Here is a 26,534-nt window from a genome sequence, read left to right as displayed (position 1 = left end):
AATTCAACAAACACCTTATGTGCACTAGCTCGAACTCAAGTGCTTACGGTATGTTTGTATGATTTGTCCCTTCCCTAGCAGAAAACTTTTACCAACAATCCAAAACAATGACAAGTAGCACGAATTTGACCCAACTAAATAGTGCAAATCGGATTAACTAGTTTGAGATGAAGAAAGTAAAGGAAAGTTGTTATACCTCCCCGAAATTCCTCAAAATTGCTTGAATAAGGATGGATGATGCGTAAAAACCCCTTATTGACCCTTAAATCCACTTGTAGAAGCTTCAAATTTACCCTGAAAAAGTTAGGGTTCTTGGGAAATTTTGGGGGACTTTTCAGAAATTTGGTGTTTTGATGGTGTTTTTGATGGAACAAATGAGTTGTGTGAAGAATTTAGTTGAAATATTTGAAGTTTGTTGATGGTGAGTAGTGATTTGGTGATTGTTTGAGGGATTGAGAGGAGTTTTGAGAGTTTTCTCGACAAAAGGGGATTTTTGAATGATGAAGAATGGCGGGATAATTGAAGATAAAGGAAACGAATTTGCAGACCTGCACAGGCTGCGCAATATTTGTTCTTGCCTGCGCAATCGGGCGTAGCTGCGCTGCTAGTTTGCGCAGGCTGCGCTCAGGCTCGCAGATTCCTCCTTCATTCTTTTAATTCCAATTCCCATACTTTGCCAAAATTTTGGCTCTTTTTCCCTTGTTCCCCTTTCTTGGCTTCTTCATATGCTTTTGTAAGTTAAACTCGACTCTCGTCTCCTCTTGGGCACGCCTTCCAAGAGAGTTGTGCAAATCACTACGCCATTAACAAACCTCAAGTGCCTCTTGAATTTCAATGCAAATTAAATTATTGAAAACGGAATTAACATGCAATGAAATAAAATACGGAAATGAACTACACTAAGAAAACAATTAAATTGGGATAGAATATTTACAAGTTTGCCGTTGTTTAATGTCGATGGCTCGACATAATGCTTCTTGAAGGTTAATCTTCGTAGACGAGGTCCTCCAATTGAATTTCTTCTTCTACAAGGTCTTGCATCCCTTCATGATAAACTTTGATTCGTTGCCCATTCACCTTGATCAACTTTCCCGAGTTGGGAGTCTCCACATCCACCGCTCCTTGTGGATGCACTTTCTTCACAATATAGGGACCGAACCACCGAGACCTCAACTTTCCCGGAAAAAGCTTAAACCGATTTTGAAATACAAGAACCTTGTCTCCTTCCTTGAAACTCCTCCGAGCTGTCATTTTGTCATGCCACGCCCTTGCTTTTTCCTTGTAGATTGCGGCATTGTCATAGGAATCCAACCGGAGTTCCTCCATCTCTTGAATTTGCAACTTTCGATGCAACCCCGCTTCATCTACACTTTGATTAAAAGATTTGATGGCCCAATAAGCTTTATGTTCAACTTCCACCGGGAGGTGGCATGTTTTCCCATATATGAGACGATATGGAGACATGCCAATAGGAGTCTTATATGCCGTGCGGTACGCCCATAATGCATCATCCAACCGATTGCTCCAATCCTTCCGATCCGGGTTCATCGTCTTCTCAAGGATTCCTTTGATCTCACGATTAGATACTTCCGCTTGCCCGTTGGTTTGAGGGTGATAAGCGGTGGAGACCTTGTGGAGGACTCCTTATTTCCTCAATAATCCTTGAATAACCCGATTGCAAAAATGCGTGCCTCGATCACTTATTATAGCTTTAAGGTAACCAAATCTTGAGAAGATATAGCTTTGAATAAAGCTAGACACGGTCTTGGCATCATCAACTCTTGTGGGGATCGCCTCCACCCACTTTGAAACATAGTCAACGACAAGCAAGATGTAAAGGAACCCTCTTGAATTCGGAAAGGGACCCATGAAGTCGATCCCCCAAACATCAAATACTTCACAAAAGAGTATTGGTTGTTGAGGAATCTTGTGCCGTCGAGAAATGTTTCCACATCTTTGACACCGATCACAAGTCTTCACATAAGCTTGGGCATCCCGGAAAATACTAGCCAATAGAAACCACATTCCAAGATCTTCCAGGCGGTCCTTTGAGGACCGAAGTGCCCTCCACAAGCGTACTCATGGCAATGTTGGAGGATTGAGGGGATTTCCACATCCGGAATACAACGGCGGATAATATTGTCTTGGCACATCTTCCAAAAGTAGGGGTCATCCCATATGAAGTAGCGGGAGATACTCCTCAACTTGTGGCATTGGATAGAAGATAAGGATGTGGGAAATTTCCTAGTCACCATGTAGTTGACAAGTTTAGCATACCAAGGCCCAACGGCTTTCATAGCATATAAAGATTCATGTGGTAAGCTACCATCCAATACTCCCATGGTCTTCACTAGATCCTCATTAATGTGAAGCCTACTCAAATGGTCGAGTACCACATTAGCACTCCCTTACTTATCTTTGATTTCGATGTCAAACTCGCTCAACAAGAGAACCCACCTTATTAACCTCGCCTTGGTGTCCTTCTTGTCCACGAGTTGCCTTATGGATTTGTGATCGGTATAAATAATGACTTTAGTGTGGGATTTATCTGTATGCATCCTTTTAAATTTAAGGACTATAACGAATTTATCATGATGAAAGCATGTCATAAATTAAATTGCATAAACAAAAGGGGGTAAAGAGATGACGAAATAACCTTCGGTCCTAGCTTATATGGCCTATGAACAATATCGCAATGATATTCTCCTATCAGTTGCACCCAAGATGATATGAGATATGCACTTGTTCTTTTGCTAGAATCGATCCCCAAATCAACAGATTAATTTTAGGTTTTTTGTGTTTTTCCGATGAGAGGAGGCAAGAATTGGGAAAAAGAATATTAGGTCGAAAAAATTCTCCTTCTCCTCTTCTTATAACCGAAAAAGAGAAGTCCATAGGGAGATTTCTCATCTCCTAATTTCGGCCCATATACCGAGATAATAAGGAGTTTTAATTCCTTATTTTCGGTTTCCAAAAATGTATAAAATGTGTTAAATATAAATTGTCATCTAGTGAGGATCGATCCCACAACCTCTTGGTTTGAGTACCCTCACTATTACCACTATGACACATTCATCTTGTTGATTAAATATAACTGATTACATTTAAGTACGAATTAACATATTAATTCGTCCAAGCTAACAATACATACATTTAATTAAATATAACTTATTATATTCAATTGACGAATTGACAGTTAATTCGTCTCAACTAATATTATTTAATCTTCATTAAATAATTGTCTCATCAACACATTGACTAACTGTTTAGTCATATAAGGCATTAATGTGATTACATTTCCATAACCACATCTCTCAAACACATCCTATAGGTGTGACCTTTAGGGACCAATTGATCACCGCCATCTGTATGATAATAACGTCAAACTTTCTAGCAAGCCAACCGTTATTAGGTAATCGTTAATCAACTGATAAAATACGAAGTATACCCTTGTGAACCTGTAAGAGATTTACAAATGTTATCACACTAATTTGTGGAGGACACAAGCTCCAACAAACTCCCACTTGTCCTCACAAGTGTATGTGCGATAACCGATTCTCATATCCTAAAATTTCTCCCACTCAATGTAAAAAAATTTGCAAATCCATATTCACAAAGGTCGTATTTTACAAGCGATCATTATCAAGAGTGGTTTCCCCGACTAGAGAGTAACTTAACTGATAAACGAATTAACATTCGAGCATGGCCATGCATTTCAGTTACTACTCCTCGAGTGGCCCTGAGAAATAACTATACCTGATAAAGGTTGGATATTTTACTCAACTCGAATCCTGCAGATGTAAGTACAGTATGAAATGACCCAGAAAAAATCTACTTAGCCTCCAGTTACGGCAGACCGTGATAAAGAAACCAAAGTCACCCAAAAACTGCCTTAATCTCAAGAGACAGTCGATAGTCAAAAGAATCGACTCTAGGAACACAATGGATGTCCTATCCACGACCTGGCACCGAATGTTTTCAAACATTTAGGACTCCATTACGTTGTCACAAAAATTTGTCCTACGAGGTATCGTTATAATCTCGCATTTGTGATCGATCGATCAGCTTTGACTTATGGCTCGTTGAAGCCACCATCAATCGATCGCACAATATAATAGCCGAGTTATCGCTCTTGTAGGCGATTACGGACCAAAACAAAATATAATGTAATTCAATTCACTTTGTGGCGTTCAAAGTTGTCAGTACAATCCACATGAAAAACAAAATATTATATTAATACGATGAAGTTATAAATAGTATATGAAAAAGATAATGTATCAAATTCATAATCAACTATTACAACTCAGGAACACGTTTAATTCTCATGGAAATAACGTGCCCTCCATGCTTATCATACTTCAATGGCTCGGAGTAGAATCGCTACAACTTCCTGTTTGGAACTATTCCAGTGACCGCAAAGACCATTAAGAGTAAGAACGAATCTAGACCGAGATTTCTAATCATCTCGATCCGTTTGGAAGCTAGCATCTGCAGAATCGGTTCGCGCATAGCTTAGTATCTCCTCCATAAGTCAATACCCAATCCTTAGTCCTCCGTAGGTACATGGATTCTTTTGGTACCGACTCGTCATACTCAATGCATATGCCACGTACGGACGTGTGCATATCATGGCATACATGATTGATCCTATAGCCGATGCATAAGGAACACGACTCATGCGCTCAACCCCTTCAGCGTCGTGGGTGATCGAGACTTGGTCAACGTGCATCCCGTACGTCATTGGAAGGTTCCCCTTCTTGGAATTGGTCATGCTGAACTTATCAAGAATCTTATCCAAATAAGACTCTTGACTAAGTGATAACGTCCGTCGTGATCTATCTCGGTAGATACGGATTCCCAATATGCGTTGTGCCTCACCCAGATCTTTCATCTGGAAATGGTTCTTCAACCATTCTTTAGCCGAAGATAGGAGAGGAATGTCATTCCCAATCAAGAGCATGTCATCAACATACAATATCAAGAATACAATATTGCTCCCACTCGACTTGATATATAAGCATGGTTCCTCGACCGATCGAGTGAAACCATACTCTTTTATCACCTAGTCGAAACGATGATTCCAACTCCGAGAAGCTTGCTTAAGTCCATAAATGGAACGCTTAAGCTTGCATACTTTCTTAGGATGTTCAGGATCTATGAAACCTTCGGGTTGCACCATGTACAACTCTTCCTCCAAATAACCGTTTAAGAAGGCGGTTTTCACATCCATTTGCCAAATTTCATAATCATGAAATGCGGCAATCGCTAAGATTATCCGAATGGAACGTAACATGACTACAGGTGCAAAAATTTCATCATAATGCAATCCGTGTACTTGAGTGAAACCTTTTGCCACAAGTCGTGCCTTATAGGTATCTGGTTGCGCGTCTACAGAATGCTTTATTTTGTAAAGCCATTTGTACTGTAGAGGTTTTACCTTATTAGGTAAATCAACTATATCCCATACGTCATTCTCATACATGGAGTCCATCTCGAATTGCATGGCTTCGAGCCATAGCTTTGAGTCAGAACAGGCCATAACACATTTATAGGTAGCGGGTTCATTACTCTCTAGGAGTAAAACGTCATTCTCCTCGACCATACCAATGTATCTGTCCGGAGGATGAGAGACTCTACCCGACCTCCTAGGTTCCTCGGGAATATTAATCGTGTCATCAGTTGGAGGAACAACTTCCTCCATCCATTCCTCGGTTGTTGGTTCTGGAATCTCCGACAGCTCGAAGGTTCTATTACTCGTCTTATTCTCGAGAAATTCTTTCTCTAAGAACGTCGCACTAGCCGCAACAAAAACTCGATGTTCGGTAGGCGAATAGAAGTAATGACCAATTGTTCCTTTTAGATAACCTATAAAGTATGTTTTGACCGATCGTGGGCCGAATTTATCCTCGTGTCTCTACTTGACATAAGCCTCGCAGCCCCAAACCCTAATAAAGGACAAGTTAGGGACCGTTCCCTTCCACATTTCATATGGAGTCTTGTCGACAGCTTTAGTCGGACTTCGGTTAAGTATAAGAGCAGCTGACAAAAGAGCAAAACCCCATAATGAATCAGGCACTACCATGTGACTCATCATGGATCGAACCATATCAAGTAAGGTTCGATTTCTCCGTTCGGACAAACCATTTAATTGAGGTGTTCCAGGTGGAGTTAACTGTAGAACGATTCCATAGTCTTTAAGGTGTTGATCAAACTCATTTGAAAGATATTCGCCACCCCGATCTGAACGGAGTGCTTTAACCTTTCTACCCAGTTGGTTCTCAACCCTGTTCTGGTATTCCTTGAATTTCTCAAAGGACTCACTTTTATGTTTCATTAAGTAGACATACCCGTATCTACTCAAATCGTCAGTGAAAGTGAAAAAATATCTATAGCCATCTCTAGCGGTAATTGACATAGGCCCACAAACATCAGTATGTATGAGTCCTAATTGGTCACTAGCGCGCATTCCAACACCTTTGAAGGAAATTCGAGTCATTTTGCGAATGAGACATGATTCACACGTGCCATATGTAGAAAAATCGAATGCGGGAATAATCCTATTATCGACGAGTTTCTTTACGCGTTTCTCATTTATGTGTCCCATTCGACAATGCCATAGATAGGTTTGATCTTTGTCACCAACCTTTAATTTCTTATTATTCATGTGTAATACTTCCGTGGTTTGATCTAAGATGTAAATTCCATTCATGGAAACTGCTAATTTTACTTCTTTCGCAGAACGAGCCCCAGGATAGTCCTGGATTCATGCCATAAATCATTTCATTGAAAGAGAAAATACAGCTATTATCCTTTATTGAAAATGCAAAACCGTCTTTAGTAAGTACGGAAACAGAAATAATGTTCTTAGACAAACTGGGTACATAGTAACAATTATTTAAAAATAACTCAAAACCACTAGGGAGTTGGATTACATATGTTCCCTTCGAGACAGCAGCAACTCGTGCTCCATTCCCGACTCGCAGGTCCACATCACCCTTTTCGAGAGGTATGATGTTCTTTAGGTCCTGCAAATAATTACACGGATGAGAACCACAACCAGTATCAAGTACCCAAGTTCCGAAACTTGCATGGTTAATCTCAATCATATGAATATAAGATGACATACCAACAGGAACAACGCGGCCTGCTTTGATGTCCTCGCGGTACACGGGACAGTTTCTCCTCCAATGTCCAGTCTTGTGACAATGGTGGCACTCAATGTCACCGCCCTTGCTCTTTGCCTTGCCCTGTGAGCCACTAGTCTCACCGGGCCCACTCTTACCGTTTCCTGCCTTTTTAAACTTTGGCTTACCTACAGCTAGGTCGCTATGAGCCTTGCCCTTACCTTTACCCTTGTTGGAAATCATGAGAACATCCTGCTTCATGCTCCCACTCAATTTCATATCCTTCTCGGTCTGTACGAGAAGGGAGTGTAGCTCATGAGGACTCTTTTTCAAGTCATTCATGTAGTAGTTCGCCCTGAAAAGGGCAAAACCATCATGAAGAGAATGAAGCATACGGTCAATGACTATGCTCTCACTGATTTTACAATCAATTGCCTCCAATTTCTCGACATTCTCAATCATGTTAAGAATGTGTGGGCTAACCGGTTGGCCCTTTTGGAGTTTCGCATCAAAGAAGCGACATGTGTGCTCATAAGTAACGATCCTCGGTGCTTTTGAGAACTTGTTAGTGAGCGTGGTGAAAATCTTGTTTGCACCCTGAGCAATGAAGCGTCTCTGCAAATTGGTTTCCATTGCAAAGATGAGTACGTTCTTTATCGCACCCGCTTCCATAACGAAATCACTATAAGCGAGTGACTCGTTGACTCCTACATTGGGGCCTGGTTTATCGGTATTGGCTCGATTAAGTACCGAGCTTACCGTCGAAGAATGGCAGCATTCCGTAGTCTTTGCCTCCCGATCCGCAAAGTTGGACCCGTCGTTTTTCAGCGTGTGAACCGATTCATTTGGTCCATGAATATTTTCGGCCAGACTCGCGTCTAAGTGTGGCACTAGGCATTTGGATTGCGTTATTTCCAGACATATTGTTGTAACAGTATTATCAAAATAAACGTGTTCTACACTGCGAGAAGAAGAATAAAAATAATAAGCATGTGCATCGATTTTAATTTAAGTCTAATGATCTAATGTCATAACGCGAAGACTCAAAACATTTATACAATTGACCTCCCTCAAGAATTATATAAATGATCCCAAGACTCAATTATCTGCAAATTGATAAGCTAACCTTTTAGCTAATTATACCGTTAGAATTCTTGGTCGATAAATTTCTGTAAATTCTATATTTAGTCCATCATAATCACGAGAAACTCTTCGGACTATGATGTTGAGGTAAACTAAGTCAACACAAACTACTTACCCAACGTAGAAGGGGTCACATTATGCCTACTGACGAAGAAGGGATTCATAGTTGTTTGCACTTATAAAGACTAATCTCAATTTCCGTTTTAGAGGAAGATCCCGTCAACTTTGTTTTAATTCATTTTAAGTGAACTAATATCTAGCATGCGTGAATGAATAAACTAAGGTGATGGCTTAAAAACATGTGACATCTGTATGTCTATGAAAACTAACATAAAACCTATATGTGTCAATTTTCATGCATTTTAGTAGGTGGTTTGGTTTTAGGCGGAATATGATGCATTAATTAGCATGTGAATGAAAAACAATAGGAATGAAAAACGTAAAAACAATAAAAAGGTCATAGTGTGGCCTATCCTATCAAAATGAACACCAAATACAAATTTGGAATCCATCCTTGGACCCGAGAAGCTTGTCTCGATGTTCCATCTTGATCCATGTAGCGGGAGTGAGCTCCAATCTCCATCTTTAGTCTTCTTTGAAAATTACAATAAATAAATTTACATAATAAACCTATTTATTACATTCTAATTTCAAAACCCAAAAACTAAAGAAAAAATAAAGGAGATTCGAGATCTCATAATTACATAAAAATTATGTTTCCTTCATTACGAAAACATAATTAACTAAGGCCACACTAAGTATTACAAATTACAACCGATTGCAAAAATACGTAAATAAAATTCATTCAACGATTCATTCAACAAAAGAAAAGCATCAACTAAAAAATATTAAACATACAAGACATAATTCTTTAATTATGTAGATTAATTTTATCCAAACCACCTATTTAATTGATTAAATTAAGTGACAATTCCTCAATTACTCACTATAAATTTAATCTTAATTCATATTAAACTTAGAATATGAATTTAATCCATCAATATTTTAAAATGCTTTAAAAAAATTAGGTATCTATCAATTATGAACTGCTTCACAATAATTAATTGGCCAAAACAACAAAAAAAAATTTCTTTAAAAGTTATCTCGATAAAAACCGAAACAACCCAATAAAAAGACCTTTTCTCGGTTTTACAGCTAAAACCGAAAAAAACAAAACCAAATATTTTTTTTATTTGTCCAGATGTGAACAGTAACAGGAAAAATAATTCTTTCTTTTCTCGGATGCTTTTCAAATCGGCATAAACAAAAACAGCCGCAAAAAAACTTTAATCACGGTTTTTCTGTAAAAACCGAAACAATTTTTTTTTTATCTGCCCTGTGAACAGTAACAGCAAAAAAAAAAAAAACCCACGGCTAAAAATAAACAAAAACCCTAATGCCTCCTTTTTTTTTTGCGGCAAAAATGCCCTAAAACAAAAACATTAAGATGAACAATAATCGTTTATAGATGCTATTAGAACGAGATTAGCATATGAATTAATGAAACATGATTAATGTATATGCCAAAACTATATAGCAAAAACAAATTTTTATATCATCAACATGACGATTCCATTTGCATTTTAACTTAATCTTCATTAAATCAAAATCTACCAATTCTTCATATGATAATTTTAACTGATTAAAACAACAATATGAAAAATAAAAATGGAAATAAATCATCAATACAAAGAAGAAAAAAAACGAGAAAAACAGACGGTAAAAAAAATTACCTCACGGCAGAAATTTTTTTTCAGCCGAACCCAAATTTTTTTTTCTCTCTTTTCGAAACCCTGAAATTGTTTACATCCAATTTTATGTAAATCATCAAAATAAAAATCCGTGGCCTTGGCTCTGATACCACTTGTGGGATTTATCTGTATGCATCCCTTTAAATTTAAGGACTATAACGAATTTATCATGATGAAAGCATGTCATAAATTAAATTGCATAAACAAAAGGGGGTAAAGAGATGACGAAATAACCTTCGGTCCTAGCTTATATGGCCTATGAACAATATCGCAATGATATTCTCCTATCAGTTGCACCCAAGATGATATGAGATATGCACTTGTTTTTTTGCTAGAATCGATCCCCAAATCAACAAATTAATTTTAGGTTTTTTGTGTTTTTCCGATGAGAGGAGGCAAGAATTGGGAAAAAGAATATTAGGTCAGAAAAGTTCTCCCTTCTCCTCTTCTTATAACCGAAAAAGAGAAGTCCTTAGGGAGATTTCTCATCTCCTAATTTCGGCCCATATACCGAGATAATAAGGAGTTTTAATTCCTTATTTTCGGTTTCCAAAAATGTATAAAATGTGTTAAATATAAATTGTCATCTAGTGAGGATCGATCCCACAACCTCTTAGTTTGAGTACCCTCACTATTACCACTATGACACATTCATCTTGTTGATTAAATATAACTGATTACATTTAAGTACCAATTAACAAATTAATTCGTCCAAACTAACATTACATACATTTAATTAAATATAACTTATTATATTCAATTGACGAATTGACAGTTAATTCGTCTCAACTAATATTATTTAATCTTCATTAAATAATTGTCTCATCAACACATTGACTAACTGTTTAGTCATATAAGGCATTAATATGATTACATTTCCATAACCACATCTCTCAAACACATCCTATAGGTGTGACCTTTAGGGACCAGTTGATCACCGCCATCTGTATGATAATAACGTCAAACTTTCTAGCAAGTCAACCGTTATTAGGTAATCGTTAATCAACTGATAAAATACGAAGTATACCCTTGTGAACCTGTAAGAGATTTACAAATGTTATCACACTAATTTGTGGAGGACACAAGCTCCAACATTTAGCACCGAAGAGATAAGCTCGAAATTTTTCAATGGCATACACCACCGCCAAGAATTCCTTCTCCGTGGTGGTGTAGTTTCGTTGAGCATCATTTAATAGCGAAGAATCATATTGAATCACATGGGCTACCTTCCCCTCCCTTTGGCCTAAAATCGCGCCAAGGGCATAATCACTAGCATCAATCATGATTTCAAAGGGAAGGTCCCATTTTGGAGCTTGAATTATTGGGGCCGTCACAAGCCTCTCTTTAAAAGAATCGAATGCCACCCTACAAGCATCATCAAAAACAAACTCCACATCCTTGTGCAAGAGCTTGCACAAGGGGTAAGCAATCTTGGAAAAATCTTTAATAAATCTACGGTAGAAGCCCGCGTGTCCCAAGAACGACCTCACGTCTCGAGTATTAGATGGATATGGCAAGTTTTTAATCACATCCACCTTTGCCGTATCCACCTCAATCCCTCTTCGCGACACTATATGTCCTAACACGATCCCGCTACTCACCATTAAGTGAAACTTTTCAAAATTTAAAATGAGGTGAGAGTCTATGCACCGTGATAGGACCATAGCGAGGTGGTCTAGACACGAGTCAAATGAGTCCCCATGGATGGTGAAGTCATCCATGAAGACTTCCAAAATACGCTCCACATAGTCCGAAAAGATGCTCATCATGCACCGTTGGAATGTGCCGGGGGCATTGCACAATCCAAAGGGCTTGCAGCGGTAAGCATAAGTACCAAATGGGCAAGTAATTGTTGTTTTGGATTGATCCTCCGGGAGTATGGGGATTTGAAAGTACCCGGAGTACCCGTCCAAAAAACAATATAATTCTTTTCCCCCTAGCCTCTCTAGCATTTGATCTAGAAATGGTAAGGGGAATGATCTTTAAATGTCACGGCATTAAGGCGGCGATAATCGATATAAACTCTCCACCCAGTTTGAATCCGAGTGGGAATTAAAGCTCCCTCTTTGCCTTCGATTACCGTCACCCACCCTTTTTCGGTACACATTCACTACTACATATACAGGCTATAACAACGGGTAAAAACCGTTGTAAAAACAAAAAGCGGACGTTGTTAAAACGGCCGTTGTAAAAGGTATTTACAACGGTTAGGTTATTTACTTAAACCATTGTCGGAAGTATTCACCACGGTTAAAAGCCGTTGTTGTTGTTGCGTGTAAGCCGTTGTGGAAAATGTTTCAAAAATTTGGTGGGAATAATATAACAACGGTTGTCATATGTATAACCGTTGTTGTAACTTTCCCTCCAAAATTGTGAAGACTTTTAACAACGGGTATATGCTACATACCCGTTGTTGAAATTTGTAGTAACAACGGTTCTTTGTTTAAAACCCGTTGTTGTAACTTTCCCTCCAAAATTGTGAAGACTTTTAACAACGGTTCTTCGTTTAAAACCTGTTGTTGAATATTATGCGCGGTATTTGTGAAAGGTATCCACAACGGTTTTTTTTAGTAACCGTTGTGAAAGGTATTCACAACGGTTTTTTTTAGTAACCGTTTTTATTACGAACTCCTAATGTTTTTAAAAATTAAATATGTTTCATGCCATTCAAAAACCTGCATATATCAGCAGCACCATATACCGGCACCAGCATAAATCACAGTTGGGTTCATCAGAACTCAATAGATTCATTTCAACCACAACAGAAGCATCATATATATATATACTTACAAGGAGTTAAATTTACATGAACTAATCATTCCCTAACTTCAACAAAAAATTTATTAATAAGTTGATCTAAGCTCTGAGTATCATGCATTTCTATGTTCTAAGACGTATTTGCCCAACATGTCCCTTACCTTGTCTATATCTAAACTTTTGTACGGCTGAATCTCTTGTGACGAGTTGATTACATACTGCGGAAAAAACAAAGACAAGACATTATTGTAACAATACAACATCAAATACTGCATAGCAACATCATGGTATAGCAGCAAGCAAGACAACATCAGCTCTAATTTTAAAAAAGTAATAAACACATTATTAAATTACTAACCTTTTATGGAATAAGGATAAATCTTCGCCTAATAATCTCCAACATGAACCGACAAACGTAGTATCCACATTGTATGCTATCCGGCTGGCGAGGGGCCTATTATTACATAAAAACAAACAGACGAGAGAAGGCTCACATCAGAATCTTGAACTTTAGGTATTGTATTAATATTAAACACAGATTTTTGCACTTAATGTATTGTATTTGAGCACGCACCCCTGTTATCGTAATAAAAGTAGGGCCATCATCAGAATCTTTCGTGGGTTGATCCTGCTCGTTAGCTCTTCTCTTCTCAAAGGCACTTTTTTTTTTTAAAAAAAAAGGAGGCAGAAACTCATTTTTTTAGGGGCAAAAATGAGTTTTTTGCTATAAATAAAAATTGAAACTTAATGTTATTATAAATAAATCAGTATTATAAACTTACTTAATAATCAAGCGCTTAAAAGTCTCGCTTGGTTGATTATGTATAGAGTCCAACCAAAAAACTTTCTTCTTTGTCGGCATGATGGCTGCTAGCACCCAATGAGTCCTACATCAAGAGACATCATCATTATTAGCAAGTACATATATTAGTTATGAAAATGCAATTGTAGGGGGAAACGTAATATTAATTTGTTTATTACCCTTTTTCATTATAAGGGGCAAAAATCAGCTTCTTGGTTGTCGCCAATTGCTGAGCAATATAATCTACCCGATCTTCGAACGAGTATTCCGGAATAAATAAAGATAAAATATAGGGGCACAAGAATCCATATTGATCAGATAGAATCTTCTTCTCGGGGATCACTCTCAATTTCAATATCCTACATTATTACGGTATTAATTCCGGTACTTAAAACACTATCTAGTAGTTAGAATATTAGAATATGAAATTATTTATTAAGAAACTTACTTCATCCAAACAAATAGGTTTTGGACATCAATCTGGTCTAGGCCAGCCCAAATGGCTAGCATATCCCATGACATAAGTGCTTCGCGCTCAACCCCTAGAATATCCTCCTCGAGCGGAATAATTATCAATTGCTCGTTGCCTATGCATGCAGTTTCCTCATCGTCACCGTTCTTACTTTTTGCATGTAATCCTTCCCAGAATATTTTGTGGAGTTTAAACTCCTAACTTCTTTCAGTTCGGGGAAATAATGATTCTTTGATTTTGTGCTACTACCACCAGTCTACACATGTAGATAATTAAAATAATAAAAAATCCAAAGGTAACATATCCTAGCTAGCTAGTTGGAGTAATAAAAATAAAAGCGTACTTAACTAAATACCTCATCAACCTGCTCTTTCAATGATGAGGTAGTAGTAGCAGGTATGACTGGGGACTTAGGCTTATCAGTCTTTTTTGTCCCCTACACAAAATTACCATGCTTTTTAGAAATACAGACAAAATATAAATAAAGGGAGCGATGTTTTTAAAAAAATGGAGAAGTTAATTAAATACCTCATCAAGTTGTTGTCTGGACGAGTTAGTTGGCATGTCCGGGGACTTAGGCTTATCCGCCTTAGCCGGCTTTTCTGTTCCCTACATACAAAAAATTTCCATGCTTTTTAGAAATACAGAAACAAAAAAAATTAAAGGGAGGTTTTCATAAAAATGGAGAAGTTAATTAAATACCTCATCAAGTTGTTGTCTCGACGAGGTAGTTGGCATGTCTGTGGACTTAGGCTTATCCGCCAAAGCCGACTTTTTTGTTCCCTACAAAAAAAAAATAACATATAAATTTAACATATAAAAACATTCAACAATTAAAAATGTAACATATAAATATAAAGGTATTTCTTCGAACCCCAACTGCTTTCGGCTGAGGCGGAGATGACCGAGCCAAGTAGATGTGAGATTCAGGCCATTGGATGAAACTTCCAACCGCATCTCCCAGAATGGTAATGTCGTCTTTAAATCGGGACAGGCGGTTGAAAGTTTTCATGGCCTGGAAAGACTATAGTTATCTCTACTTTTCTATGATTCGGCAAAAGTTTTTCGCCATGAACTACAGTTTACGCTGCTGATTTGGTGTGCATTTCTACGAGACCCCGGCCAACACGCACATATGGATTTTCGAATTTAGGGTCAGCAAGAATAACTGGCCTCTTGTTTACGTCCTGAAGAATACACATACATTATTATATACCAAAATTTAATAGAATTCACATAAATTTAACTAATTAAACACTTCATGCATACCTAACTGAAAACAGTGAACTGACTTGAAGGGGATGTATGCTGTTTTCCATCAGCCGTCTTCTCAAGTTGCATCTCCTTTTCAGACCCATTATTTACCTAATAAAATTAACCAATGGCACGATGTCAGAAGTTATAGCATTAGAGATGGCAGGGAACACACCCCCTGATCTTACCCAAAAAAAAAATAAGGAAGTATTAGGTACCTGATCGGCTTTAGTTGTTACAACTCCAGAAGCATTAGGTACCTGATCTTTCTGAATCTCGTTGACCGATACTTCCTTCTCATGTATTGCCAAGGTAGTAGCGGCCTCTTGACCAATCTGTTGTACCTTATTACCCCCCTTTATAAATGACATCCTCCATCATCTTCACTTCTTCTTCGGAAAGCTTGCCTCCAACATTCAACTTTAGTAGTACGGATGCCATTAACTGAAGCTGCATGCCAAGAATGTAATGTTTCAGCAATTTTTATCCCAACAATAACATGTGAATTGAACTTAAATGATAATAGAATAAATGGTACCATGTCAGCCTTCTCAGACTTAGTCTTCCTTTTCTTCTTTATCGGGGCAGTTGTCCCATAATATTTCGTTACTCCAACGTGTAACGGGACGCCCCTCAATCGACCTGGATGTTCGGGTCGGCCAATCGCTCTAGCAAGAACGTCATTACGACCATGGGGAGTGAATTTCCCGTCTTCTACCTCCTTCAATACGTTGTCCTATAATATATTAAATAAACTTCAAATTATATTTATGACTAAAATAATAAAGTTAGTAATGAACTCGTCTTAATAAAATAATGCTTACTATGTTGGCCAACACTTCCTCTTCATATTTGTCACGCGACCGGGATCCTTTAGGCGTGTGCCCTTCTTTATAAGTTACATGCCGATCCAAGTTGGTCACTCCCTTTGCCACCTACACATTAACATGGTAACATTTATACATGTAAATGTGTATCAATGCAAGTCTAAGTGTGATTAAAAAAATAAAGTCTCACTGGGGAATGCATGCTACTTACGAGGTTCTCTTCTATCTTTCTGTAACCGCCTCGAGAACCATACCATTTCCCCTTCTTGCATGAAATGTTAGCACGATTTCTTCTGCTAACGGCCTTCAAATAATTATATAAAAGCGCAAGTATATGAGATAATAAAAAGATTATATAAAGGACTCATTAATTAAAAAAATGATAGGTAAATCGTTAAAAGGCGAGGATATTTAACCTGAAACTTCTCAGTAGTTCTCATCTCTTTGAAAAGATCCCATTGTTCCTGACTGATGGTGGGACACTTATTGTCTCCCGGTGGGTTCTTACACATTTCCCCCATTGCCTTGTCCACATACAACCAATCCCTAACAACGTCACACTTCCACTGCCTTAGGACATCCCTTGCCTTATGCATTAAATACTTATCATGGCATTCATCGGGTATAATAAAGGCTTCCTTTACACGAGCCAAGTATAACTCCGCCAATTTTGGATTCAAATTTCTAATGTCATCTAAATGGATAGGCACACACTGTCTTGTGCAACATCCAATCCAACTGGATAAATAACCCGCATTTGGACCAGTAGGGAAACCCTTCGAGCTCCATGTTATTTTCATCGGGTCTTTAGCGGCTATAGCTGCAAGGGCTTTCTGGCACTTCGTAGCACCCCTCTCACCAGGCTTATCATTCTTTTGACATCTTTTCCGTTTTTCACCCATGATAATCCTAAAACCCAAATATGAATGAAATAGGAAATGAACAACTTAACAACGTACATGCAGAGTATTATCTAAAACCCTAAACCCTAATAGGAATGAAAATTTAAAACAACAGATTGAGCTTCTAATATCCTAAACCCTAATAAGAGGAGTGAAGTAGATGATGCAGGATGATAAAGATAACAAAGTAGACGAAAAACAAACAGATGCATGAAAAAGAAAAAAGATGATCGTCTTAAAACCCTAATGACGAAACACAAAATTAAAGTGAACATACCTGATGATGATAATGATAAAGAGAACGAGCAGGATGATAAGGGAAGGCAACGGAATCTGGGCGTTGGAAACTGGGCGACGGCCGACAACGAGAATGTAGAAAGCGAGGAAGAGAGAATAATAAACTCAGGATACCAACGGTTGAACTGGTGTTGTGTGTGTTTGTGTGGTATGCTGTATGTGTTTGTAAATTAGTTTTTTATTAAGACAAACTATTGACAACGGGTGCTCAAAGCAAAATCGTTGTTATATGTTAATAACAACGGGTCAATAAAAGTCAACCGTTGTCAAAACTTTAGTACAACGGTTAAATAATACCCGTTGTAATATATTTTCACCAAATTTGCGCCAAAATGAAATATGTCAAAAAAATCAATGACAACGGGTAGGGGTACTACAACCGTTGTTGAAAGTAATAACAACGGGTAATGTAACTATAACCGTTGTTGATTGTAATAACAACGGGTAATGTAACTATAACCGTTGTTGAAAGTATTAACAACGGGTAATTTAAATATAACCGTTGTTATTGTTGAACCTTTTTTTTAAATTACGTAATTCCATTACAGTCAAACTCAGAATAATACATACCGTAATGTAAAAGAAGCACCATATACTTTGCAACATTATTCAAAGCAATTTCAACACCAGATCCACATCTAATAATAAGATCAAGAAAATAAGACAACACCAAAGATGCATGCATACCGTATATCTAAGCTACAGGATTTACCATGCCATGCAAATTTGGAAATTTTTATTTAATAATGACCATTATTGATTTACCAATAAATTAAACCATCAAATTATTGGTCTGAAAATGACTCAAAATGTTGGTCGTCTATATTACTGTGTCCTGATGAACCATCTCAGGATCGGGGACGTTTCTTGGATGTCATAGTTTCTTCTTTAACCCAAATACCTTCACCATGGTCATCACGCATATAGATGCTTTCAGTGTCCTCATGATCAGTGTCAACATCGTCGAAATAAGATACAATGGTAGAGTGATCCATTCCCTAAAAAACGACATCCTGATCATCATCACCATTATCGGATGGACTACTCCGTCTACTCCTTATAGACAGTACAACAGACCACTTCTTATCCATAGGATCAGTGACATAGAACACTTGTTTAGCTTGGGATGCCATTATGAAAGGATCATCCTTATTATTGCCAACCTTACCCAGATTGACCAACGTAAATCCCATCTTATCCTTTCGGACACAATGGAGGTTGTTATCAACCTAGTTACATCGAAACAAAGGCATTGTGAAATCAATGTAATCTAGTACCAATATTTCTTGAATAACACCATAATAAAGGCATTTTTCCCAAATAGGCTTTTTATCTTTTGAAGTAGCAAAGTGCATTGCCTCAAATTCAGAACTCACACCACTATTTTGCATTGTGCTCACCTCATCTTGCTCGCGGGTGTAAAAAAGTATATCCATTAATGGCAAAACTGTTGTAAAAGGTGACCCTGGCATTTGGACCTAAACCAAGACGTAGTAACCTAGGAGAGATGTCATCACCAGTTTGATTCGTACACTCTAAGACAATATTCCTCAACCACTCTGCAAACGTCTTCGTATGCTCGTTTGCAATCCACTTCTCGGTCTTGTTTGGGTGATCGTATTTGAGCTCATCTTTGTGTTGTTGAATATAAGGTTGCACCTCATCTTAGTTGTTTAGTACATACGTATGTGCTAAATGCAACATTTCACGTGTCACAATTTTTTCAACCCGGCCCCTAATACCTTTTCCGGTCATCCAGTCACTATGACGATTCTTAGGAACGCTAATCAACTCCTCAGGGGATAGATGAGCGTAACAATATGAAAGAGCGTCGTCTAAAATAGCGCGTTCAGCAATACAACCTTCCGGACGATACCGATTAGATGTATAGTCCTTGTAGACTTTCATCAATCTTTCGAAAGGATACTGGTATCTCAAGTACACGGGCCCAAGGTACAAAATCTCCCTAACCAAGTGAATGGTCAGATGAATCATGATAGTGAAGAAAGAGGGTGGAAAATACATTTCCAACTGACAAAGAGAGGTTACAACGAGGTCCTGCAATGAATCCGCGTCATCGGGATCGATGACTTTCTCGCATATGGACTGGAAGAAGAGACAGAATCTAGTTATAGCATATCTTACCTTTTCAGGTAAAATGGAACGAATAGCCACATGTAGTAATTGTTGCATCAAAGTGTGACAATCATGTGACTTTAACCCGGTGAGTTTTAGGTCTTGCATCGACACTAGGCTTTTGATGTTCGACGAATAGCCATGTGGCACTTTAATTCCATTAAAGCATGCACAAAACTCTTTTTTCTCATTCCGTGAAAGGGTATAAGTTGTTGGCGGTAAAAATGTACGATTACCTCTCTTCTGTGGTGCCAACTCTAGCCTAATACCATCATTTTCATATCTTCCCTAGCTACGGCGTTATCCTTTGTTTTACCAGGAACATTCAGAAGGGTATTGATAATATTATCACAGACATTTTTCTCAATGTGCATGAAATCGAGGCAATGCCCGACCTCCGTGTCGAGCCAATATGGAAGTTTATCAAAAAATATGGATCTTTTCTTATACCCACGAGTAGACAATTTAGAGCCGCTCTTCTTCCCATAATCTATCTCAATATGCTTTACTTTCTGATAAACTTCATGCCCACTCAAAATTCTAGGAGGTTGACGAAGTTCTTGTCTTCCATTGAATGCTTTCTGCATCTTGCGATAACAATGGTCATGATACAAGAACCTCCTATTTCCCATATACACATACTTACTAGAAGACATCAAGTATTCAGACTCGATATCCTCCCCACACAATGGACAAGCCTCTTTCCCATGAACTGTGTGCCCAGAAAGGTCGCCATAAGCCGGATAGTCAGATATTGTACACAATAACATCGCTCTCAAATTGAAAGTTTCGTTCTTATATGCATCAAATACTTCTATCCCACTATCCCACAACAATCACAAATCATCTAGAAGAGGTTCCAAATATACATCTATATCATTTCCAGGTTGTTTAGGGCCGGAAATTAACAACGACAACATCAAATACTTTCTTTTCATGCACACATATGGAGGTAAGTTATAAATAGCCAACACTACTGGCCAAGTACTATGTTGGCTACTCATATTTCCGTGTGGGTTCATTCCATCAGTGGACAGCGCTAGACGTAAGTTTCTAGGTTCATTGTCGAACTCGGGATACTTAGCGTTGAACGATTTCCATTGCATACCATCTGCCGGGTGTCTTAGCTTTCCATCATTTATTCTTCCTGTTTCATGCCAAGTTAACATTTTTGAATCATCGGGATTCGCATAAATCCTTATGACTCTTGGTATCAATGGAAAATACCACAACACCTTAGCCGGGATCCCTTCCTTATCCTTATAACGCCACTCCAAACATTTAGGGCAATTGGTTAAGTTTTGATATAATTTCCGATACAATATGCAATCATTTGGACATGCATATATTTTCTCATATTTCATACCCACTCCTCTTATTAGTTTTTTCGCCTCATATGTCTTAACAGGTAGAACATTACCATCAGGAAGCAACTCCTTTATCAAGGCTAAAAAACTAGTGAAACACGTGTCACTCACCCCATTTGCCCCCTTGACATTATACAACTTCACCACAAATTGACATTTTTGTGAACTTACAACCAGGATACAAAGGTGCTTCAGACTCACACAATTTCTCATACATGTTGTTAAGGTCATCCCAATTACTAGTGTCATCACCTACATCTTCAAAAGCAATCGACTCATCATCATTCTCTTCATTATCTATAGACCCAACATTCAACTTCTCTACTTCCAACTCTTCCAACTCAAAAAACTCGGCAAACTCAGGATCATCAGTTAGCCTTTCGTGTACCTCAACATCATCTTCTTCAGAGCTATTCTCTTCCTCTAATGATTCCCTATGAAAAATCCAACGTGTATAGGATCGACTAAATCTCCACTTTTCTAGGTGTATTTTAACGTCCGGAAAAGCCATATAGCTAATATTACCACATCTTTCATAAGGACATGCAATACTAGAAGAACCTTTCAAATTGTTCGAAACGACTTCATAAAATTCAGCTAAACCATCCTTATAGTTGCGGTCACTCATATTTGCATCAATCATCCAAGTTCGAGTCATTATTCTACATTCGTAATAATAGGCAACTAATTCAGAAAATACAATAATAGGCAAACAAATAAACGAAATTCAGGAAAGCAATTAAGCTAAATTATCAACAAATTAGATAATAACCCAAAAAATCCTATATCTATAAGCGTTGCTAAGAAACATATATATACCTGATTGATAAACACGATGAGGGAGAGAAAACGGTGACAACAGTGACGGAGATGAAGATAGAGAGACGATCAAGGAGGAATGGAGGATGATATAGTAGCAGTATTAGCTTGTGTTTGTGTTTTATAGCGTATAGCAGAATAAAGCAATCTGTTGTTCTTAAGATTTTCATAACATTAATAACAACGGTTATTGAGTCTACAACCGTTGTTAAAAAGTATTAAAAACGGGTTCTAATATAACCGTTGTGATTACTTTTCACTAATTTTGCGCCAAATTATTAACAACGGTTAAAATGTATTACAGATTCAACCGTTGTTATTAGTTTTTATATTAACAACGGTTTTTCATGTATGACCCGTTGTTAAAACCAATAACAACGGTTAACAACACAGAACCGTTGTAATTAAGTTTGGTAAAATTCGCGGCATCAATTCTACAACGTCTTTTGATGATTTTCGTGAATAAGCGTTGTTAAAGGGCCGTTGTAGTTGCCTGTATTTGTAGTAGTGATTGAGTAGGGCTTACCCATTGAGAATCGCTAATGGGATAGATGATTCCCATTTGGAGTAGTTTGATGATCTCTTCTTTGACGACTTCCATTATTGGCGGGTTTAATCTCATTTGGGGTTGTCTAACCGGCTTTGCTTCTCCCTCCAACCGGATCTTGTGCATGCATACACTTGGGCTTATCCCCTTAAGATCCGCAATGCTCCACCCAAAAGCTCCCTTGTATTTTTGCAATAAATCCACCAATCTCTTCTCTTAGTCACCCTGAAGTTAGTTTGAGATTATGAGCGGTAGGGTATTGTTTTCCCCAAGAAAAATGTACTTCAAGAGGTCGGGAAGTGGTTTTAGATTGGGTGTGGGTGGTTTTATAATGGAGGGGAGTGGTCTTTCAAGGGAGGCCTCTAGGGGAAGGAATTTGTCTTGGTAATCATAAGGAGAAGAAGAAAAACAATGTTTCAAGGGGCTGGGAACTACGCAGGCTGCGCTGGTGAGCTGCGCAGGCTGCACAAGGTTGCGCAGGTTGCGCCCTTGCTCGGTAATTTATCCTCAATTTCGTTTATTTCTTCTTCCTCCTTAAATTCTTCTAATGGTTCTTCTTCCTCCAATGCTTCTATACTTTCCTGCACATCATGAGACAACAAAAACCGCAAACCTTCCTTCTCGACATTGTTAGTAAGGGCCACTTTAAGTGGGTCCCTATGACACAATTGGTAAGCTCGATTTGCCAATGGTTCAATTATATCAAGAAAGTAACAAAATCTCAAATCATCGGTCTTTTCCATTGTCTCATACACATTGTACCTCACGATTTTTCCTTCAAATTCCATGGTCAAATTTCCATCATACATGTCAAGCTTTGTTTTAGAGGTTCTCATGAAAGGCCTCCCTAGCAAAAGGGGTGTATCCTTAGAGTCCGGTTCCATGTCTAAAACATAAAAGTCGGCCGGAAACATGAACTTGTCAACCTCTACTAGCACATCTTCTACAAGGCCTTTGGGGTGAATCGTAGAACGGTCCGCTAATTGGATCACAATATTGGTCTTAGACAAGGGAAGAAATTTTAAGGTCTCATAAACGGAGTAAGGCATAACATTGATAGAAGACCCCGAGTCTAGCATAGCACTAGCAAAAGCTTTGCCTCCAATTGAGCACGGTATAGTTAGCATGCCCGAATCATCACACTTTTTTGGGAAGATTTCGTTTGAAAATTGCCGAGACATGCCTACTAACCGTGACCCTTTCAATTCCTTTACTTGGCTTCCGTTTAGGGGTGCAAAGTTCCTTGAGAAACTTTGCATACCTAGGGACAGATTTAATGATAGTAAAAAGAGGGATGTTGACCTCACATTTCCTAAAAGTTTCATAAAGATCGAAGTCTTTATCAAACTTCTTGGGATTTGTGAGGGCACTAGGAAATGGTACCTCCGGTTTAACATACTCTCTTTCGATCTCCTCAATTTGATCTTTGGTGTTGGTGCTTTCTTTCTTTCCTTTGTCCTTGCTCAAGGGAGTCACCTCTTCTTCCCCATTAGCCTTTGAGGGTGTCTCTTTCTCTTGTTCAATCACAAGCTCTTCTTCAATTTGTTCTTCAATGTTAATGACCCTCTCATGTGACTTAGCCTTTCTCTTCTTCTTGGGAGGTGATTCTAGAGTTCTCCCCTTCCTCAATGTCATTGCACTAACATTTTCCTTTGGAGGGAATGTTGTAGATGAGATTGAGTTGGAGTTTCTTTGATTGTTCTTGGCCATTTCTTGTGCAAGTTGGCCAAGTTGAATCTCAAGGTTTTTCACCCTTGTATCACTTGAGACTTTATCCGCATCCATCTTGTCAAACCTCTTGATTGTCACGGTTTGCCCTTTCATAAGCATATTGAACATCTCCTTGGTAGATAATTCCTCATCTCCTTGAGAGGAGGAGCCTCCCCCTTGAAAATTTTTGTGGTTACCTTGGTTACCAAATTGGAAGGATCCTCCTTTTGCCTGTTGAAGATTGTTGTTTCTTTGATAATTTGTGCTTTGACCTTGTGAGTTGGAGTTCCTCAAGTGATTGAATTGGCCATTTTGAAAGCTTCTTGAGGTATCCCCTCCCCAAGAAAGGTTGCGGTTGTCCCTTGACCCAATGTTGTAAGTATTGCCGCTCGGATCATACTTGTAATACCCTCCCCCATTGGGGTTCCTAGAGTTATATTGACCATGCATCATGGCACTCATATTTTCCTTGCTTATCTCTTGTTCTTCCATGATGGGACAAGTTTCCATTTGGTGTGGACCTTGACAATAGTTGCACTCCAAGTTAGACCCTTGTGCTCCTCCTTGATTGTTTCCCACTAGTTGAGATACCATTCTTGTAAGCTCATCCATGATTTTCTCAAGCTTGTTGTTGGAAGAGGAAGGTGTCTCAATGGAGTTAATAGTCTTGGATCCCCGGGTTATTTCATAGTTCCTTGTTCTCGGCCAACCTTTCTATGATCTCATTTGCCTCCGCCACGGAGTAGTTGTCAACCCCACCACCCGTAGCGGAATTCACCATGATTTGATATTGTTGGGTAAGACCATCACAAAAGTTGACCAAAAGGTCATCACCACTAAGACCATGGTAGGGACATTGAGCAACCAATTTCTTGAATCTCTCCCAATACTCATATAGGCTCTCACTTGGATCTTGCTCCGGAGAAGTCATGGCTTTCTTTGCATGGTTATGACTTGAGTCAGGGTAGTATTTCTCAAGAAAAGCCGCTTTCATGTCCTTCCAAGTACGGATTGTACCCGGTTAAAGGTAAAACAACCAATCTTTTGCCGCATCTTGTAGTGAAAATGGGAAGGCTCTCAACTTAAATTGATCCTCGGTGACACCATTGGGAATGGCCCCTTCACACATCATATGAAATTCGGAAAGATGGCGATTTGGGTCATCTCCCGCATGTCCATGGAACTTTGGAAGGTTGTGGATGAATTAGCCTTTTAATTCAAAATTGGCATTAGCCCCCATGGGTGGGTAGGCTATGCAAATAGGTTGAGTGTCATAATTCCTTGCCCGGAGCTCCCTAATAGTTCTAGTATCATTCGCCATTGGAGATTATTCTACTTCAATGGGGTCTACCGAAAGTGGTTCAAAGGTTTCTTCTTCAAATTGGTCTCCCCTTTGTGGTCTTTGATACCACATATTTGTGAACAACCAAGAGTATGCCCCGAATGAGTCTTCTTCCACGGGAGTGAATTCACCACCTTGTGGGGAACTAGGCATAAACTTTGACACACAAAACAAATTAGAACTTCCACTTACCTCTAACAACAAGAAGAAGATAAAAACAACTAAACATGTATTGCACAACTCAAGCTTTTAGCTACGTTGCCCCTTCCTCGGCAACGACGCCAAAAGTTGACTAGCTAAATACTAGGTGTTGTAAAAACTAGAATTAACTATCAAATTAACAATTTATAAAACCAAACTTGACTCTACCCTATGAACTAATAATAGTAGTTAAGGGAAGTAAGGGTCGAACCCAAGAGAAGGGATTAAGACTAAAAGTTTGTATTAGACTAATGACAATGAACAAAACACAAGACTATGCACAAACTATGGATATTGACAATGGACAATTGAAAACACATAAGAGGAGAATTGGCATGGAGAAAAACAAGTAACAAGATGAAAAGGATATGCTTTTGCTTGTGAAACAAAGGAACAAACACTTGGTATGCAAACAACAATAATATGAGAGGAAACTTGGTATAATCCTACAAGTTCCACCTTTTCTCAAAGTATGACTCTTTTCTCTCTAAATTCATTTACCCAACAACAAACCTCAAGCAAATGATTACCACTATCTAAGCCAACAATGATAATCCTACTTAAACTACAAATTCTAACATTAAACCATGTATGAATTGTAGCAAAGAGCATGAAGAGCAAAACCAAGAGGAAAGTAAATGGGATATCACAAGAGTATGTCTAAGCCAACAAACCCAATGATATATTCAATTTCTACTCACAAAGGTTAATACTTTAAACCAAGATAACAACCATATGAGTTGCTTCAACAAAACATCACCAAAGTAAGAAACTTTGCAACATTCAAGCAATAGATGAGTGTTATAGAGGCAAGGATAATTACTTCTCACAACAACACATTCATCATGACATTCAAACATAGAAATTGAAATAAATGAAAGAGTAGAGATTAAAGAGTCAATACAATGATAAAGATAAAAGCTTGAAATGGATTACACCAAGTAGTGGAATATTAGCCTTCCATAGTCTTCATAAAACCCAAATAACAAAGAAAGATTACAACTTTGGTAGAAAAGTCTTCTGAAATGTTACAAGATTCAAACCCTAATTATGAGAGTGTATGAGATTAGATGATGCTCTCAG

General features: G+C 38.3%; 1 protein-coding gene across 1 annotated transcript; it reads right to left on the bottom strand.

Annotated features, from left to right (window-relative positions):
• Positions 1-984: 984 nt before the first annotated feature.
• On the bottom strand, positions 985-1,548 carry LOC141619724 (uncharacterized). Its single transcript, XM_074436745.1, has one exon. It carries the CDS (start codon positions 1,546-1,548, stop codon positions 985-987), a length of 564 nt encoding a protein of 187 aa, XP_074292846.1.
• Between the last annotated feature and the right edge of the window lie 24,986 nt (positions 1,549-26,534).

The sequence above is a fragment of the Silene latifolia genome, chromosome X (assembly GCF_048544455.1).
Source record: "Silene latifolia isolate original U9 population chromosome X, ASM4854445v1, whole genome shotgun sequence".
Lineage (NCBI taxonomy): Eukaryota > Viridiplantae > Streptophyta > Magnoliopsida > Caryophyllales > Caryophyllaceae > Silene > Silene latifolia.
This window is presented reverse-complemented; position numbering and strand designations above follow the sequence as displayed.